Source organism: Schistocerca gregaria, chromosome X (genome assembly GCF_023897955.1).
Source record: "Schistocerca gregaria isolate iqSchGreg1 chromosome X, iqSchGreg1.2, whole genome shotgun sequence".
Taxonomy (NCBI): Eukaryota; Metazoa; Arthropoda; class Insecta; order Orthoptera; family Acrididae; genus Schistocerca; species Schistocerca gregaria.
The window spans coordinates 630,135,223-630,154,876 of record NC_064931.1 but is presented as its reverse complement, the minus strand read 5'-3'; the positions used below and the strand labels follow the sequence as shown (position 1 = coordinate 630,154,876).

Sequence of the window (19,654 nt, the reverse complement as noted above, 5' to 3'; positions counted from 1 at the left end):
AATGTATGTGAGAGGTCCAAAGACTTAAAGGTTTCAATTTATACAACTTCTGTGCACTCTGTTTTGTATTGAAAGTAGAAAGTCAGTGAACTAAAAATATGTTCCATTGCTTCAGTATCTTCCTTTGATGTAGAGTGATGCCCTTCTGTTGAACCAATAGGAACTGGAGCACTTACAATCTTAAAACATTGTGGAGAGCAAGTAAGCACTGATGGTCTTGTCACTGTCTTTCAGCTGGAAACCTATATCCAGCAGCTGGTTCATGTGGTAGCATAAAGTTCACTACAATGTCATTTGACTCATAACTGACGTCTATAACCTCTGCAATCCACCAGTCAGTCATACAAACACGCCACAAACATCCCCCTTCTTAGGTTGTGGATCTGAATGTTATCCTGCAGTTTTTGAGGTGTTGGCCGAGTGAACGAAATTTCTTCTTTCTTGCTCTTTAAAGTGTGTGCAATACGAGTTCATCCATCACTTTGAGTCCAAAAATGTCTTCTGAATTTCTTTCATATGAGTAGTTTGTTTGGACCATTCTTTTTTCTGCTCGTGGAATTCATATTTCCTCTTTCTACAAAAGAATGAGAGCTGTGGATGTGGAGGAGAAAATTTCTCAAAGAACGCAAAAAACAAAGGTAAAGAATTAAAAATGGTATAAACGAACAGGTCTTTAACCTAAGACCCCTAAAAAATGAAGAGGGTAGTCTCATAGTGAAGGAGATAAACAGACCTCTTCCACTTCTAAGACAGGAAACAAGAGAACAAGGAAGGAGTCTAATATTCCCACTTCTCAGAATGATCACACCCAGGAAAAGCTGAGGCACGAAATAGGGAAACATACCTATAGCACTGCAGTCTCAGGATGGCAATTATCCAACGGCATATTGAGGAGAGTTTAGGGGGGAAGTCAATCTGGAAAAAGGTGCTCTTATCTTTGTCTGTGAGGCAATTGGAAAACGGGATTAGCTTAACAAGATAGTGCCCAAGATACCTCTGTGGGTCGGGGTGAAGTAGCTGGTCAAGACAGCAGCTGAGTTCTTCAAGACTGCAAAGGTATCAATTTGGATGTCAAAACTTCTTAGGGCATAATCCGTATCACTTCAGACAAAGGGGGGGGGGGGGGGGGGTACCTTTATAGTCCCAGATTTTATAGAATTTAGCATATGTTAAAATTCAGAAGTAATTACAAAACATGTATTTTTTTGTTTTCTCCACACAAAAAAAACCTTCTGCCCTGTGATACAAGCCTCCAAAGATGACACTAGTTACAGCATTCTGAAGATGTGAATTTCAGAATTTTTTTTTTAAATGCTCTATCTCTGGAGCAGTTCTACATATTTTGTTGTTTTTTATTTGAAAGATAATTGCTTTATGATTACAAAGAAATCCTCCATTTGGACTTAACTGTCAAAGTTCTTTTACTATGGCTTTCTGAACTTTTTTTATAATTAATGGAAATTATTTTTAAAAACTGTCAATCCATAAAATTTGGATTGTTTTCTGTTGATTAGTGCTATATAGTTCTACATTCTCTTAAAAACAGTGCTTCCACTTTTAAGTTGGACAGGTTTTATTTTAAAAAATCTTCTTTTTTTTCTCTCTCTCTCTTTCAAGGGTAATGTATATCTTCACTGAAGTTATTTCTTATCACTTCCACTGTTGCAATTACACTCCTGGAAATGGAAAAAAGAACACATTGACACCGGTGTGTCAGACCGACCATACTTGCTCCGGACACTGCGAGAGGCCTGTACAAGCAATGATCACACGCACGGCACAGCGGACACACCAGGAACCGCGGTGTTGGCCGTCGAATGGCGCTAGCTGCGCAGCATTTGTGCACCGCCGCCGTCAGTGTCGGCCAGTTTTCCGTGGCATACGGAACTCCATCGCAGTCTTTAACACTGGTAGCATGCCGCGACAGCTTGGACGTGAACCGTATGTGCAGTTGACGGACTTTGAGCGAGGGCGTATAGTGGGCATGCGGGAGGCCGGGTGGACGTACCGCCGAATTGCTCAACACGTGGGGCGTGAGGTCTCCACAGTACATTGATGTTGTCGCCAGTGGTCGGCGGAAGGTGCACGTGCCCGTCGACCTGGGACCGGACCGCAGTGAGGCACGGATGCACGCCAAGACCGTAGGATCCTACGCAGTGCCGTAGGTGACCGCACCGCCACTTCCCAGCAAATTAGGGACACTGTTGCTCCTGGGGTATCGGTGAGAACCATTCGCAACCGTCTCCCTGAAGCTGGGCTACGGTCCCGCACACTGTTAGGCCGTCTTCCGCTCACGCCCAAACATCGTGCAGCCCGCCTCCAGTGGTGTCGTGACAGGCGTGAATGGAGGGATGAATGGAGATGTGTCGTCTTCAGCGATGAGAGTCGCTTCTGCCTTGGTGCCAATGATGGTCGTATGCATGTTTGGCGCCGTGCAGGTGAGCGCCACAATCAGGACTGCATACGACCGAGGCACACAGGGCCAACACCCGGCATCATGGTGTGGGGAGCGATCTCCTACACTGGCCGTACACCTCTGGTGATCGTCGAGGGGACACTGAATAGTGCACGGTACATCCAAACCGTCATCGAACCCATCGTTCTACCATTCCTAGACCGGCAAGGGAACTTGCTGTTCCAACAGGACAATGCACGTCCGCATGTATCCCGTGCCACCCAACGTGCTCTAGAAGGTGTAAGTCAACTACCCTGGCCAGCAAGATCTCCGGATCTGTCCCCCATTGAGCATGTTTGGGACTGGATGAAGCGTCGTCTCACGCGGTCTGCACGTCCAGCACGAACGCTGGTCAAACTGAGGTGCCAGGTGGAAATGGCATGGCAAGCCGTTCCACAGGACTACATCCAGCATCTCTACAATCGTCTCCATGGGAGAATAGCAGCCTGCATTGCTGCGAAAGGTGGATATACACTGTACTAGTGCCGACATTGTGCATGCTCTGTTGCCTGTGTCTATGTGCCTGTGGTTCTGTCAGTGTGATCATGTGATGTATCTGACCCCAGGAATGTGCCAATAAAGTTTCCCCTTCCTGGGACAATGAATTCACGGTGTTCTTATTTCAATTTCCAGGAGTGTATTTCTTGCCAGTTTCTTTGTTGTGGTTGTTCATTGCAGGTTTCTGTATTGTAGTTATTCAATGTTAATTTGTTTACTGAAGAGGCTTCTAAGAAATCTGAGACCATCCAGTGAGTTCTGTGTTTCCATGAGGAATTTGTCAGTTGACACAGTTTCAGTGTGTTTTGTGAAACGGACTATTTTAAATGTCTTCTGACTGGGGCCACAGGAGAGTGAAGTGTGCCGACTATTTGCATATCGATAAATGAGTGATATAGAAAACAAACTAAAAAACACTTTCTTCAGGTTGGGAATAAGTGTTCTCATTTGAAGAGTCTGTTTCAAAGTAATGATGTTTCCAGTGGTGTGGTTTTTTTTTTTTCCCTAAATGTTTTGACAGAATAAAAGCAATGATAGAATGATAGTATCTGAAGAAGGTGAAGCCTCCCATGGTGTAGATGTTGCAGATTTTGCATCAATAGAGGAAGAATTAAATACCCTGAAACAGTCAACTACAGACGTAGGTGTTAGTCCTGTAAAAGAAACCGTGATCAGCTAAGTCGAGTCATAAGCTCCATGCATCAAGAAAGCACAGAGAAATTACTAAAGCTATGTATGAATACACTACAGCAAAACTGACCATACTCTTCAAATTAGAAAATAAAGCACATGCCAGGAATTTTTCACAAATATCAATTCAACTGTTGGAGATTGTGCATCCTACAGTGAAAAGGTGCAAGTTTTAACTATTATTCCAGAGACATCTTCAAAGAAAACAATTTTGAACCATGTTCCATCAGTATCAAAGTACATGGTAGACAAATCAAGAAATGTGAGGTCTGTAAAAGGAGTCTTTATAAGACCAGATCCCTATTGTGGTCATCCTGTAGAAGCAGCTCAAGTTCAAATAGTGCAGTCATTTTATCTGGAAGATAAATGGGACTGTTCTCGCCATAGTGCCAACAAAAATGATACTATAACTATAACAGTTGAAGGTCAAAAAGTTGTGAAAGTGAAGAGGTACATGACTCACAGTATTATAGTAACTTCTGCAATTTATAAGAGCGACTATACAACTTCACATACTGCAAGATCAAAATTTTATGCATTACGACCTAAGTAGGTAGTTCCACACCCACCACGAGATGTCTGTTTATGTGTGTACTGGATGAATTTTGAACTTTGAGTGGTACCTTTGAAGAACTTACTGGAGCATGTGACAGGACACCTTGGTTGGGCATGTGAAGTCAATAGTCTGTGACCTAATGAAAGAGACTTGTTTGTTTCAAGAATGTGGTGACTGCCCTGGAAAGGGAGGATTGTCTTTGCAGACACTTGGCCCGGAAGACGTAGCAGATAACTCTGCAGAAATTACATATGCGACATGAGAGGAAAATAAACTAATTAAGAAAACTTTTGCCTTTGACAGTTTCATTGATGAACTTCGTAAAAAGTCAGTGAAAGCAGTAACACACCAGCATCTGAAGAAATTGCAACAACAACACATAGCAGAAGTGAAAGGGTGTGTACAGGCTGAAGAACTATGTTTAATGCTTCACTGAGATTCTGCTGAGAACTGGTCTGTAATTCTCCCACAAGAAGTACAAGGGTATCACTGGAGTAATGACCAGGTTCAATTTTTACAAGAGTGGTATATTTTCAAAACAAGGCCACAAGTTATAATTAAATGTTTCCCTGAAACATTTAAGTCTCTTTTTATTATCTACGATAATGATCGAAGTGGACAAAATGAATTAAAATTTGTGCTGCAGCTGGAACTCGAACACGGGTCTTCTTGCTTTCAAGGCAGAAATGCTAACCATTACACCACTCCAATTCGATGGTCAACATTGCTGCATGAACTATCTAAGCTGGGTGCCCTCCCCAACACAAACGTCAATTCATTTTTCCCTTACATATTGTCACGACTGCCAGGGCTCTCAGACATTGGCAAGCACCCCAGCATTGGACATAATGGGACGTCCTTGTACCTCTGGTGATCTTATAGTTCATGCAGCGATGTTGACCATCGTACTGCGGTGGTGTAATGGTTAGCATTTCTGCCTAGCAAGCAAGAAGACCCAGGTTCGAGTCCTGGCCCTGTGGCCACAAATTTTAATTCACTTTGTATGCTTCGATCATTATAAAGACCATAAGTGTTGCTGTTATAAGCGATGACACAGGACATGATTCAGCACATGCTTTGCTGGCAATGCGTAAAATTCTTCAACTGCAAACAGGGCTAGAGAAGATCATCATTATTTCAGATGGTGTTCCTAGTCATTTTAAAAACTGTTACTAGCTGTTTGAATTGAGTAAGTCACTTGTGCCAACTGACTGGGTGTACAGTGCTACTGGTAATGGGAAGTGGGCTTGTAATGGTGTAGGAGGCCTGCTGAAGCACCAAGCTACAAAATTAATCTTCACATGCTCCAACTTCTGTGTGACAGTTTCCACATGTTGGACTTATCTATCACCTGATCCAGTTGCAGAAACAGCACCTGTCGGTTCCAACCCCAATGTTTCTATGGAGGTCTTCTCATGTCCCTCAGTTTTTGTTTTTTCTTCTTCTGTGTTCTCCAGTTTCGGTTTAACGAGAATTAGAGATCAGTCGACAGCACAGAACCCCATCCAGTGTAAGGCTAATTACTCAGGATGTTTTCTCAGTACCCCTGATGCTCCATTAATGACACATCTTCCCATGTGCCACACACTCATCAGCATGGATAGCATTGCATCTTGGGTTGGGTGTCTGGGGTAATGGAGTAGGAATTTGGAATTGGAAATGGGAGAGATGAGGCATTGTGGGACACTCTTTGTCTGGTCCATCCACTGAGGCCTGTCTGGCATGGGAGAAGCTGCCAGCAACTGTGCTGCCACTGGCATACCCCTCAGCTTCTTGCAAACATGCAAGCCTTTTTGCCCACACAGACAGTACTTCTACAAGGTGGTGTCCTCGGAGAGGTAAATATGGTATGTTAAAATTGTTGCTGCTTCTTCTAATCTTGGCTGGCTTAGTTATAACTGATAACTGGACGCCAGTGCGATGACACGAGCTGAGACTCTCATCTTTTCAAGTTGCATTTCTATCAATCTCGTATAAGCAGAACACCATGCTAGCCCTGGCAGCTGATATTTTTTACTCCAGATGAAAACGGTGGAGACAGTTGTCAAAATCTTGTGTGTTTCATATGAAATGATGCAGCTTGAAAACCGAGAAATGTATTACACAGTATCTTTAATGAAATGTCTCAATAGCAAAAAATTTGGATTTGTTTTGAAAGACTCGTTTTTCTCCAGTTGTAAAATATGGCGTTAAAGAAGAAACTGAAAGCGTAGCAGTATTTGCAGAACTAGTCTGTGATAACTGTTCCATAGTTCCTACCCCTTCCCTCTCCCCTCCCTCTGTCCCACTGCATTTTAATAGTTGGCTTAGAATACATATTCATAATATGCAACAAATTACTCACAAGAGGTTTGTTTATGATATAATGCATCTTTTCTTAATTTACCTTGTAATTTTAGTTATTTATAACAAAAGTCCAGTAATTATAAAGTGCACATAGATATTTCAGGCTACTTAACAGATAAATCTGTTACCAAAGCCTTTATTTAATTTTCATATTGGTTATCGTCAGCAACTTGCACTCTAACAGCAGTCTGTGCATGCGGAAGGTATCAAATATTCCACTGTAATGTTATTTTATTTACTGGTTAAGTTTTGATTAATGAAGGGACGTTGGTTGAAAACTTTTTGTACAGATTTTGTATAAGCTATTTAAATTAGTTTAACGAGGCCTTGGCAAATAGGTAATGATAGTGTTTCTTATTATGAAAATGTTTTACAGGTATGCTTTCTTCAAAGATTGTTTGGACAAAATAGAAGCATATGATGGTGGAATACAAAAATTCACTCAGGGATACAAATCGTATGGTATTCACGTAAATCCTGACAATTCAGTTACTTGTAAAGAATGGGCACCTGGTGCTGCAGAGTTATACTTGTATGGCGACTTCAGTGAGTATTTTATGAAGAGCTTAATTTTATTTTTTCATGCAAATTGAAACATATTAATGTCTCATTGTATTTTTGATTGAAATGCTATAGATAACTGGAATAGGCAAAGTCATCCATATGCTAGACGTGAGTATGGAAAATGGGAGTTGCATATTCCCCCAAGACCTGACGGCTCCTGTCCAATAGATCACATGTCAGAAATAAAGGTAAGCTTTAGTTGATTGCAGAGTAAATTTACCCATTTTAGGTTATCATTTGTTTACTTCTTTTTGACTTGTGCTTTGGAAAGTGTCAAGATTAAATTACATGCAGGAGGCGGCTCTAAAAGAGAGAGGTTCTCACTTATCTAACCTCAAATTGACTTCACATATTATAAATGTGCAAAAGATACCTGCTTATGATTCTGCAACTTACAGGCCAAATTTATACGGTATTTCTTACACTTCTGAAATGTATTTGACATTTGCTTCCTCCAATTTAGTCTCTCATTCTTGTTTAATGTAAGGTTACCTATAGCAGAGAAAATATGTAGGTATTCTACGATTGTTACTGTATATATGGGTTTATGAATGTGGGTACCTAATGCAGTATTGTTGCCATTCACTTACTTAAATTTATCATTAATCATTTGTAGAAATCAACTATTGTTATTGATTATGAGGTATAAAACAACATGATCATTGACACCTTGTCTCGCGGTTCTAGGCGCGCAGTCCGGAACCGTGCGACTGCTACGGTCGCAGGTTCGAATCCTGCCTCGGGCATGGATGTGTGTGATGTCCTTAGGTTAGTTAGGTTTAAGTAGTTCTAAGTTCTAGGGGACTAATGACCACAGCAGTTGAGTCCCATAGTGCTCAGAGACATTTTTTGAATTGACACCTTAATTTATTCAGTATCAACAAATAGCCATTGTCACAATGTTAAATAAGCAATCGTGTAAATACTTAATAAAAATAGTTAAACACACAGCTTCATTTGTAAGACTTTACTTTCCTTGCTGATGCTTAAACAAGTTCAGTAATTTGTTTTGCTCTCTAGTGAATTTTTAATTAAGTAAAGGATGTTTTACCAATTCTCTTAGTACTTGGCCTCTAGTTGCACTGAATAAGGTTGCCCAGTAGTACAATACTAAAATGAATCATGTATACACAGTTTCAGTTCACTTCTAACTAAGCCATTAAGTTTGTACCACCTGAATGGGAAGATCATTCAGTGAGGCCACAATGAAGTACTTCATACACCTGTGTCAAAACTGGCATTGGTGTCTGTGCCTAAATGACATTAGTGTGACAAGAATTTTTAATCAAAAATTGCATATTTACTTTTGTGTACACATGCAGACTGAAGTAGCGAATGCAAATTTGTACAAATGCTAGGATTTGAACCCAGATCTCCTGCAGGAGACCTGGGTTCGAATCCTGGTCTTGGTACAAATTTTCATTAATCACTTCAGTCTGCATATGTACATCACAGATGCTTGAGACTTGAAAAGGTCTCTGGAACCATATAGTTTCTCCTGGACAACACCTATTCCATAGAATAATGTACAAAATGTGGTGGGTAGGACTTACTAACTTGCAGCATATGTATACCTATTTATTTAAAAAAAATAATTAGAAATGTTCATAATGTAACCACATGTACAAATTAATCAGCGATGTGAGTGTATAATCATACATTCCACATCATTGCAATCTGTCTTGCAAAATGTTCCATGAAACTAACTAACTTTGGTAATTACATTTCTTGAATCAAAGGAAAACTCAGTTGTAAAAACTAATAAATAATTAAGCAGACTTTCTACACAGTACTTACATCCAGGAACTGAAATGTGCAGGACTGCCGATACACACTAAAATGTAAAAGAAACAAAGTACATAGCATTCAGAACTAATAATTCAGAAAGTTAGATAGCATATCTCTTTTATTTCTACTTTTTTTGTGCACCATGCATCTGGTGGTAAATTTTAAAGTAAAAATATACTGCACTGAGTTATTTAGGATTATTCAATGTTGTTTACAGTTTATATATTCTAATCTAACAGAGATAGCAAAAAATGGTTGCACTGTGCTACATGTATTCCATGACATATCCTGCTGTATCTCTCTACCTCTCTTCTCAGCGTTGACTGAGCTTACTGGCTGTAATGAATTGCACTAATCTTAACAGTCCTAGGGTTACAAGAGTATTTCCAGCAACTTATTTTCTTGTAACCATGTAATATTTCATCAGCACCAATGGTATCCATATTATCATCTCAATACGTAAATATCACCACAAAACAACCACTGTGGAGCTGGTCTATATTTTAGAGATTTTATGTGCTCATTGGTAACCTGACATTGACTAGTTCTCTTCAGAATTTTGCACTTGTATAGCTTAACTGTTGTGGAAATAATCATTTCTTAACATAAAGGAAATATTTGATGTCCTATTGGTAGAATAAACAATTGTATCAAGCAATGGAAATGTCAGGTGGGAATATCAAAAATGTAGAAAATGACATATTGCTACTTACCATAAAGATTACACGTTAAGTTGCAGACAGACACCGTTACGACACTTACAAGCTTTCAGCCACAGCCTTTATCGTAAAAAGAGAAAAAAAAAACACACACACACACACACCATTCATTCGGGCAAGCAAGCACACCTCATGCACACATGACCACCAACTCCTGCAACTTGGACTAGAATGCATTAGTACCAAGTTCATGATGATGATGATGATGATGATGGCTATGCAGAAATATTTGTTACAGGGTGACATGCTAGTAAAGGTGCTGTGAATCAGTTTCGCACACACCATAGTCAGGTTGCTATAATTTTTCATGAAGTATTTGCAAAAAAAAATTTTTTTGGCTTGTTTCCTCTGTGCAAAATTATTAATTCTCTGAATATGTAATAAAGGCACCTACAAATAATGCTGCATTGATAAAATGGGTGTCCCATACCATTTTTTGTGTGTTCAATGGAGGAGTTTTGGTGCACTTGACTTGAAGTATGATTAGTAAGCAATGATGTTCAGCAGTTGGTTGTAAGAAGCCACTGGGAGAGCAGTGGATTGTGACAGCATGTTTTATCACAATCAGTGGAAGCTGTGGTGTCAGAACCTGACTTCATTGTAAAGAAGGAATGTGCAGTGTATTAAGTGAAATGTTGATTTTAGTCACAAAACTCAACAAATTAACTGCCTTAACAATGAAAATCAGTATGAGGAATATGATGTATTGCTGAGATAGCACAAAGTAATGGGAGATGTACACTACCTGTGATTACTGATGGTCTCAAGTATAGCTACTTGAACTGCCCAGGAAATGTAGCTGGCTTCTTGCATATCATCACATTTTTGGCATTCCCAACCCACTACCAAACTATCACTTATCAACATAAGATATACCTCAGGCTACTCTACAAATCAGTCTGTTACCAAAAACTTAAAGATAAGTAGAAAAAAAAATGTTGAATCTGTGATGCAAACAGAGCCTCAGTTCCCTCACCAAGTCTGTTAAAATTGGTGGCTTGTGTACTGCTGGCAATGTCAAGGGTCTCTCTCCTGAGGAATTATGCTGGAGAGAGCCCTTAGTCTTGGTTTTTGTGACCGAGCGAGGTGGTGCAGTGGTTAGCACACTTTACTAGCATTCATGAAGACCCGCGTCTGGCCATCCAGATTTAGGTTTTCCACGATTTCCCTAAATAGATTCAGACAAATGCTGGGATGGTTCCTTTGAAAAGGGCACGACCGATTTCTTTACCCGTCCTTCCCTAATCCAAGCCTGTGCTCCATCTATAATGACCTCATTGTCAACGGGATGTTAAACGTTAATCTCCTCCTCCTTGATTTTGGGCAATTGGCCTCGAGTTGAGGGTGGCTTCGGTATTCATGAGCTCAATATTTTAGCTATTCAATGTTCATGCTGGAGCAACCGAGCATTTTTCAGAGATATCTTTTGGTTGAATTAGTCATTTTTTCCCCATCATCCTCCCAACCAGCTTAGACAACCGTCTACAGTTCCGTTATCTGTTTGTTAGTAGTGTGGAATGCTTGGGCATAGATGGTGTGTGGAATGCCATGTCTGCCAATAAATCTTTGTAGTGGCAACAAAAGTTGGTCCATTGGTGCATTGTGGACTAGCTCTAGGTGAGTGGCTCTTGTCACAGTACAGATAAACAGGACAGTATAGGATTTGGCTGTGATACTTCCTACTCTGCCATACAAAATCCCAGGAAAACAAACACCTTTGTCTGGGAATTGTCTGTGTGGTGGTATCTAGTCAACTGGCAGTGATGCTTTTATTTCTTGACCAGTGATACCATGTGCTATTTTACATGGTAAATAGTGATGTATGACCTCCTTTATGGCATGCTGGACATAAAGTATCCAGGGGGAGGAATAAAGCTCTGAAAGCAACATTCTAATCAAAAGATGATGTAAACAGAGGTCAGTATGTAGGATTAAAAGCCTATGTCCAGGATAAGTGGTTGTTATTCCTCTATGATTGATGTGGCATAAATGAGGTGGATAGCAAGGACATTGTTCTTATAGAGCCATTGTACAATAATGTCAAGCTGCTGCCATTTCTTCTACTGTAAGGGAGAGCCTTATTTGTACAGAGACGGGTTGAATGTGTCTCGTCACATGGTGCTTCCATGTCTCTCTGTCTTCACTATCTGGTGGGACAAATAAGAGGTCAGCTAAACTCTTTGGGGGGGAGGGGTGGCGGCAGTTGAATGTGTCCGTTTCGGATATAATTTGACATCTGTCTCTCATAGGCGACATGGAGGACATTGTTCTTCTCCAAAGGTCTCCTCAGTGACAAAGTGTATTTTAGTGTTACAGACGTTATTTAGAACAACAGCTGTCAATTTTCATGGTAGACAGACTGTTCTTTACTGGTCCTCAGTAGAATGTGAAATTCCTTATGAAGTGCTGAATTTTTCACTCTCATTGATTCATCCGGATTGTTGCATATTCCTATTGTCTAAAAGACCAGAAATTTTGGACTGCATTGTCAAGTGATAGATTGAACAGCAGGTTTGATGAGATTAATGACAGTATGATTTATGGAAATCCTTGGGTGGCTTCTGCTAAGGGTCCATCCAAATTTTGGAGACAATAAAGCCACTGATGAGGAGATGCATATTGACACAGTATCTTTAACAATTCTCTAGTGGTGATCCGCTTCTTTTTGCACCTCGGTGGAGAGATAATTTTATCCTTCTGTGAGATTGGCCAGTTGTAAACTTTTACTATGTTGCCTTTTCAGTTCTTGAGTTACTGACAGATGTGTTGAAAGTGAATGAAAGCTTTTGACTGCGGTAACTGTATAGTGAGCATGTTCCATGTGCCTCTGTGCCATGTGGAGCAGCCAGTGTTGTGTAACATTGTGAAAGAAGAATCAAAAAGAGCATTGACTCCCAGTGTGCGATTTACAAAAGCTTGTAGTTTTGAATTGTCAATCACTATTTTGCTGATGATGAAGGAAGACTGGCTACCATAATCTAAAACACACTGTGGAAGTCTACTTACATGTATGTACACCTGTGGCCCTACTACATATACACAGGGTCTCTGGAGGTAACTGAGTACTAAATATCTAGTATTCACATTACCTCACAATCATGCACCCAGTGACAATACTGTTTGCAAGACAAACAGTGGGTTTCTGCCTTTCACACAGACCACCTAACTGTATGTCCTGACTTACATCGAACATTGAACGTTAGTCGACTGTACAATGTCACTTGGTCTGCAAGTTTCCCCAAGAATCTTTTGCACTGTTGGTCCCCCATCAACCTCTTCTAACAAGAATTCCATCAGTTTCAGAATGTTACCTTCTGACAATTGTTCCCATTTTATATGAATTAGGCAGTGTCAGCATACAACTTCCAGGAATACGTGAAATACGTCTGGAAGTAAGAATCGACCACAAGCCTCTGTCTTCCTTTAGTGCTTGCAGAGCTTGCTTTCACTTATTGTGTTCTGTAAATGATAAGTTAAAGATTCAGGGAACTCGGACACTACAGATGTAACATCTTCCAGATAGTCGTGATGTTCTTGAATAATTCAGTCACCATAGTATGCATGTTGAATTTCCTGAATTTATTCATTGGCAGCTGCAGCTACACCAATGTCATGTACCAAATCGTTGGGTTCCTGCCCAGTACTCTCGAAGAAACATGTTTGCTGATAGGCAAGTTCAGGTCTGCATTGACAGAGGATTCGAACTGTTCCGAGAAACAAGTCCATGCTCAGTGTCACCTAAAAATGCCACTAACTTGATCAGTAGCAGTCAAGCACTGGAACTGCATTACTGTGTAGAACGTGAAGCTTTCAGACATCATGTCTGAAAGTCTTCCCTCGATACAGTATTTTTACATTCAGAATCGCCCGCTTCACACAGTTAATGCTGTGTATTCCACATCGCTGCTAACATATTATCTCCTCCTTGGGTGTAAGCTTTTAAAACAAACTTATTTTATTACTGTAGTGTGTACGTAGGGTTGGAATGTTATTTTCCTTGTTTGCTTTTCAGTTTAGAAAGACAATCAGTAGTTTCAATATTTTTTCTCATGTTTAGTCCTAATTGTAGTGCCGGTAACAGGTAGCAGCACTGGACAAGCTTCGTTGATAAACTTCCTCACTACATGTCAGCTATGCACTTGTTATGTAATTGAACAATTATTCTTCTACTCTCTATTTAAATATTACTCCAGTCGGATATACAATAAACTGATCAATTATGATAATGAATACAAGTGAGTGCTTAAATGACTTAATATAGAGTTTGTGTTGTACATTACACGTGGAGTAGTTACACTATTTAATCACTTGAAATCAATATTTGTCCTCTTGAATTATTTCAAATGTCCCAGATTCCAAAAGGTTTCTGTCTCTGATGTTATCCTGAGTTTCTCCTCTGGAAAATGTGTGAAAACTATAGTCAGTTGACATGTGACTTTATTTACACAGTACTTACAGATAATGAAAGTTGCATAACACTTTAATGTACAGATTCAGAGATATGGATGTAAATGCAGAGAAGCTGTTTAGCGATTCCCCACAGGCTACAAAAATCTGATACATTGGGATCCTATATACTGTACAGGAAAAATACCCTGGTTGGTAGTGCCAATGATCTAGATTTTAGCCACAAAATGTTGTATACAGAAACCTCATTACCTGATGATAAGTTGTGTAAATAATACTTGTTTTGTTTTAAACTTCTGAATTATTTATATTCAAATTTTTTTTCTCTTTCCAGATAATTGTAAAAACACATTCTGGGGAGAGTGTGGACAGACTTTCACCTTGGGCACCATACGTCTTACAGCCGCCAAAGTCAGAAGGCTACACATTCAAACAAAGATTGTGGAATCCTCCCAAAGATCAGGTATGATTAGTGTTACATTTCCAGATATTTATATTTCTTGTGTACTTTCTCCAAAGAGTTTCATTGACATATTCTGCTACAGCTTTGTATTTCCACTGTATGGCCTTAATGCTGAATTTTCACTGTTCTGTTAATGAAATAGAATGTGTCAGTGACAGGACTTGAGTAGGTGGTTGTGGTGGCAGCGGCAGGGGCAGCAGTTGGACAGTTGTATTTTATACACTGTATGACAAATAAAGTGGAGCACCTGGAAGAGACGGAAACAAAATAAAACTTTGAGATGAGTGGGTATGTGATGTCATTTCAGTGATGAAGAAAGCCAGTCCAATTTACAAAAATTTGGAAATATCAACCCACTTTTGAGTATGATGTTGCACCCCCTCTGTCCTGACTACATGCACTGATTCAGTTGACAAGGGTGTCATAAAGACATATCCTCTCCTGAGGCAAAATGACCCACAACTGTTGTATCTGTCACTGGGACAGTGTTGACGTCCAAGCTGGTCCCCCCATGTTTATGCACAATATGATGGTCCTCCCATATGGTCGTCAGCTTTGGTCGACCAGAACCTTGATAATGAGTATGCCTGCCCTCACATCCCCATGCAGTGTGAGATTAGGCCACTGTCACAACTGAATGCCTCACAAATCTGTATATTACACGATTTGACCACCTGGCCACATGAAGACCCACAATGAGGCCCCTATCAAACTGTCAGGTACTGATAACAAAGTAGATGGCATCTGTATCCTTCACACTAATCACTCAACATCTGATTCTGTTCATGCCCCATATATAACTTACCAGACTGGGAACAACACTAAACACATACAACACTAATGAACTCTGATGGCCATTCTACCTGTCAAAGATAATTGCATCTATGATCTTTTACATACCCACCAATGGTGAGCGTGTATACAAAGTTCCATTGACATCCTACTGAATCTTCAGGGTGCTTCACGTCTGCTTGTAATGTAAGTACTGTTGAATCAAACGTCATTCATGCATACGTTAGTAACCATAGCATTGCGATAACCAGGGATGCTGCTGCTATCATGCATGATGATGATCAGTTTCAAGAGGGTCAGCAGGTAGTGAACTTCTTTGAAGACTGATCAGCTAGTTCTCTTAATCTTGTCATAATCCCCCATGTATTCTTCCAAACAAATCTTGCAAGCCTGCTATGTGCTTTCTAAAATTCATATACCTGACACAGAAAATGCACTCCAGTAACACTCCACTTTCCAAATCTCTCTTCTTGAGTAGCACATACACAACAATTAACATTATACACTTAGAGGTAAATTGTTGATAGCAAAAATGTCTAGTTATCCTGCTACGACTTGACACCATATTCAATAATATGTGTTGATCCAGTGTGCCAGCTACTTAACGCATTAGTTGCCGAACTGTTTCTCTTCCAACATCCATTTTCATACTCTCACTTATTCCTCATTAGGTCCATACTGGAAACGACACAATGAACAATAGAGTGACACTTCTTGACGAGTGTGACACTATAATTCTTAGTAAATTTGTTTTGTTATTGAAAATTTGTTACACAGAAAAACAGTGAAGTGGCAAAAGGTGTGAATACACAGTGTGTGAAATTACATCCCCCAAAGCATGCTAAGACTGCACAGTATGACAAAAAACAAAAGTACATGATGATCAATTCTGTTCTTGTTGGGAAAAAATGTATACAAAAACAATTACTACTAGATCAAATATACTATTTCTGACTACTGACGAGACAAGATGCTGTCAAGTGATGAAGTGCAGAACAGCAGGCCACCCTGTAAAACCAAGCTTTACGTGATGTTCCTTCACAATAGCATAAATGCTATAGTTTTAGGCTGAAATATAAATGCAACAAAAATTTGTATGATACTTTTACAGAAACAATAAAGACCCACAGAAAGTGATGCATTAGTATCAAAACACGTGTAAGTAAACAAAAATGGAAAACATTGTTTTTGTAGAAGGCAGTTTTTTAAACACCATATTTCCTTTTCAAAGACGGAAAAAAGAAAACGGCTGTCTAAAACTTTAGTAGGATGATAGTTGAACAATAACACTGTATATTTGTTGGCTATGCACCTGAAACAGTCGGCTACCCATTGAAACCTTTATGGGTTTCGTCTTATACCAGTCTTTTTATTACCTAGCCCATGTCGTAGTTTTTGTTCCATTCAGAATTTTCCACTGTCATAAACTTAAATTTAGTTTCATATTGTTCCAATATTATCATACTGCTTGAGTAAAATTTATTGAGAGCTGACCATTAATGCATTACTGAGAAGCAGCTAATGTCAATGCTGGTTGTAGACTGTGCTTACATAGTAAACACTGTAGGATGAGGATGTGGTTCTGACTTATTAATATTTACCCAGCACAGGTAAACTCTGGGACCAAACTCCTCACTTGTTTTAAAAGAAATGCAGAAACTGGATTTGTGGCATCAGTTGAACAGTTTGGAAAATGCCACACAGTTGTATACAAAAGTGGATTCAAACATAGGGAGGGTGACTGTCTTTCAAGGAATCTTTTAGTGGAACACAGCAGCATGGACAAAGTCTGTCATTTGTATATTAAATGACATTGCTGCTGAACTGAGGGAAGATCCAGCATTGCTGAAAACCACAGAAGACATGAACGGAAAATTGTAGGAGTGCTTTACGATGTTGTATACTAATGTCATGACAGACAGTATTCTATCCCAATCTCTCTGTTAGATATCAGCGTACATCGAGAGCATTCCTGCCTATCATCTACAGATGTATGGCCTCACAGAACACTTTAATAAGACATTGGCAGGTATGTTCACAATGTATGTATATCAAATAGAGAGATTGTGATATAATACTGCACATCATGACATACATACACAACACAGAGAAGCAAGACACTGCCATCTTCACACTGCTCTTTCTGCACCACAGTTATAATGCTAAAATAGCAATGGATAGATTATTTGTGTTTCAACTGGACAATAATCAGGATGACTCTGTGAAACACCTCATCACTAGGACTGAAGAAACAAGCAACTGGCTTGCATACTGACCCTCAATGCCTGAGAGAGAGAGAGAGAGAGAGAGAGAGAGAGAGAGAGAGAGAGACTGGGAGTACTATAATGCCAAGCACTGGACAGTGAGAGACAGCATGGGAGACTTGGTACGGGTTTTTACCCCTGTGCAGAAAGTGGGGCTACCAGAAAAGTTACTAAAGCACTGCTTCGAGGCATATCGTGTCCTTCATCACTGGTCAGGTGTCACACATGAAAGCGAGCATTATGACCTTTCATCAAAAAGATGAAAGCACAGAGGCGTCCAACCATGTCCTCTATATGAAGCCTTACACAGATCGACGATGGGGGCTTCTTGTTAAAAGATTCTAAAGGTCTACCAGGTGATTGTGGAACTTCAGTGGGAGGGGCTGCCTTCGATACTCATCATAGTGAAGAGAATGTGACAACATGACTCAAAAACGAACATCCACCAGTGCTGCCATGCAGAGGACCATTAGTTTCATGTGGAATGAGTCATTTTACATTCACATCACAAATTAATTTGTACATATGGTTAAATTCTGAACATTTCTAGGGTTTAAAAAAGGGTAAAAAAGAAAGAAAAAGATATACAGATGCTGTGAGTTAGTAAGCCTTATGCACCAACTTCCTGACAAAATTCTACCATTTGGTGAGCAACATATGAGACAGGCGAAATACCCTCAGACTTCAATATAATAATTCCAATCCCAAAGAAAGCAGGTGTTGACAGATGTGAAAATTACCGAACTATCAGTTTAATAAGTCACGGCTGCAGAATACTAACGCAAATTCTTTACAGACGAATGGAAAAACTAGTAGAAGCCGACCTCGGGGAAGATCAGTTTGGATTCCGTAGAAATATTGGAACACATAAGGCAATACTGACCCTACGACTTATCTTGGAAGCTAGATTAAGGAAAGGCAAACCTGTGTTTCTAGCATTTGTAGACTTAGAGAAAGCTTTTGACAATGTTGACTGGAATACTCTCTTTCAAATTCTGACGGTGGCAGGGGTAAAATACAGGGAGCGAAAGGCTATTTACAAATTGTACAGAAACCAGATGGCAGTAATGAGAGTCGAGGGGCATGAAAGGGAAGCAGTGGTTGGGAAGGGAGTGAGAAGGGTTGTAGCCTCTCCACAATGTTATTCAATCTGTATATTGAGCAAGCAGAGAAGGAAACAAAAGAAAAATTCAGAGTAGGTATTAAAATCCATGGAGAAGAAATAAAAACTTTGAGGATCGCCGATGACATTGTAATTCTGTCAGAGACAGCAAAGGACTTGGAAGAGCAGTTGAATGGAATGGACAGTCTCTTGAGAGGAGTATGTAAGATGAACATCAACAAAAGCAAAACGAGGATAATGAAATGTAGTCGAATTAAGTCGGGTGATGCCGAGGGAATTAGATTAGGAAATGAGACACTCAAAGTAGTAAAGGAGTTTTGCTATTTGGGGAGCAAAATAACTGATGATGGTCAAACTAGAGAGGATATAAAATGTAGACTGGCAATGGCAAGGAAAGCATTTCTGAAGAAGAGAAATTTGTTAACATCGAGTAAAGATTTAAGTGTCAGGAAGTCGTTAGTGAAAGTATTTGTATGGAGTGTAGCCATGTATGGAAGTGAAACATGGATGATAAATAGTTTGGACAAGAAGAGAATAGAAACTTTTGAAATGTGGTGCTACAGAAGAATGCTGAAGATTAGGTGGGTAGATCACCTAACTAATGAGGAGGTATTGAATAGGATTGGGGAGAAGAGAAGTTTGTGGCACAACTTGACTAGAAGAAGGGATCGGTTGGTAGGACATGTTTTGAGGCATCAAGGGATCACAAATTTAGCATTGGAGGGCAGCGTGGAGGGTAAAAATCGTAGAGGGAGACCAAGAGATGAATACACTAAGCAGATTCAGAAGGATGTGGGTTGCAGTAAGTACTGGGAGATGAAAAAGCTTGCACAGGATAGAGTAGCATGGAGAGGTGCATCAAACCAGTCTCGGGACTGAAGACCACCACAACAAAAACAACAACAACAACAATAATGCACCAACTTTTACACATTAATCATTACATAAATAGAAATTCGTCTGTGAAATAGGATTTGTTGGGGAGATAC

General features: G+C 39.8%; 1 protein-coding gene across 1 annotated transcript in view; it reads left to right on the top strand.

The window, feature by feature from the left end:
• The window catches only part of LOC126299493 (1,4-alpha-glucan-branching enzyme-like), an 84,398-nt gene that overhangs the window by 9,447 nt on the left and 55,297 nt on the right, over window positions 1-19,654 (top strand). The window contains exons 2-4 of the mRNA XM_049991438.1: window positions 6,922-7,091; window positions 7,182-7,297; window positions 14,358-14,486. Coding sequence (XP_049847395.1) covers window positions 6,922-7,091; window positions 7,182-7,297; window positions 14,358-14,486 — 415 coding nt within the window. The remainder of the gene's footprint in view (window positions 1-6,921; window positions 7,092-7,181; window positions 7,298-14,357; window positions 14,487-19,654) is intronic.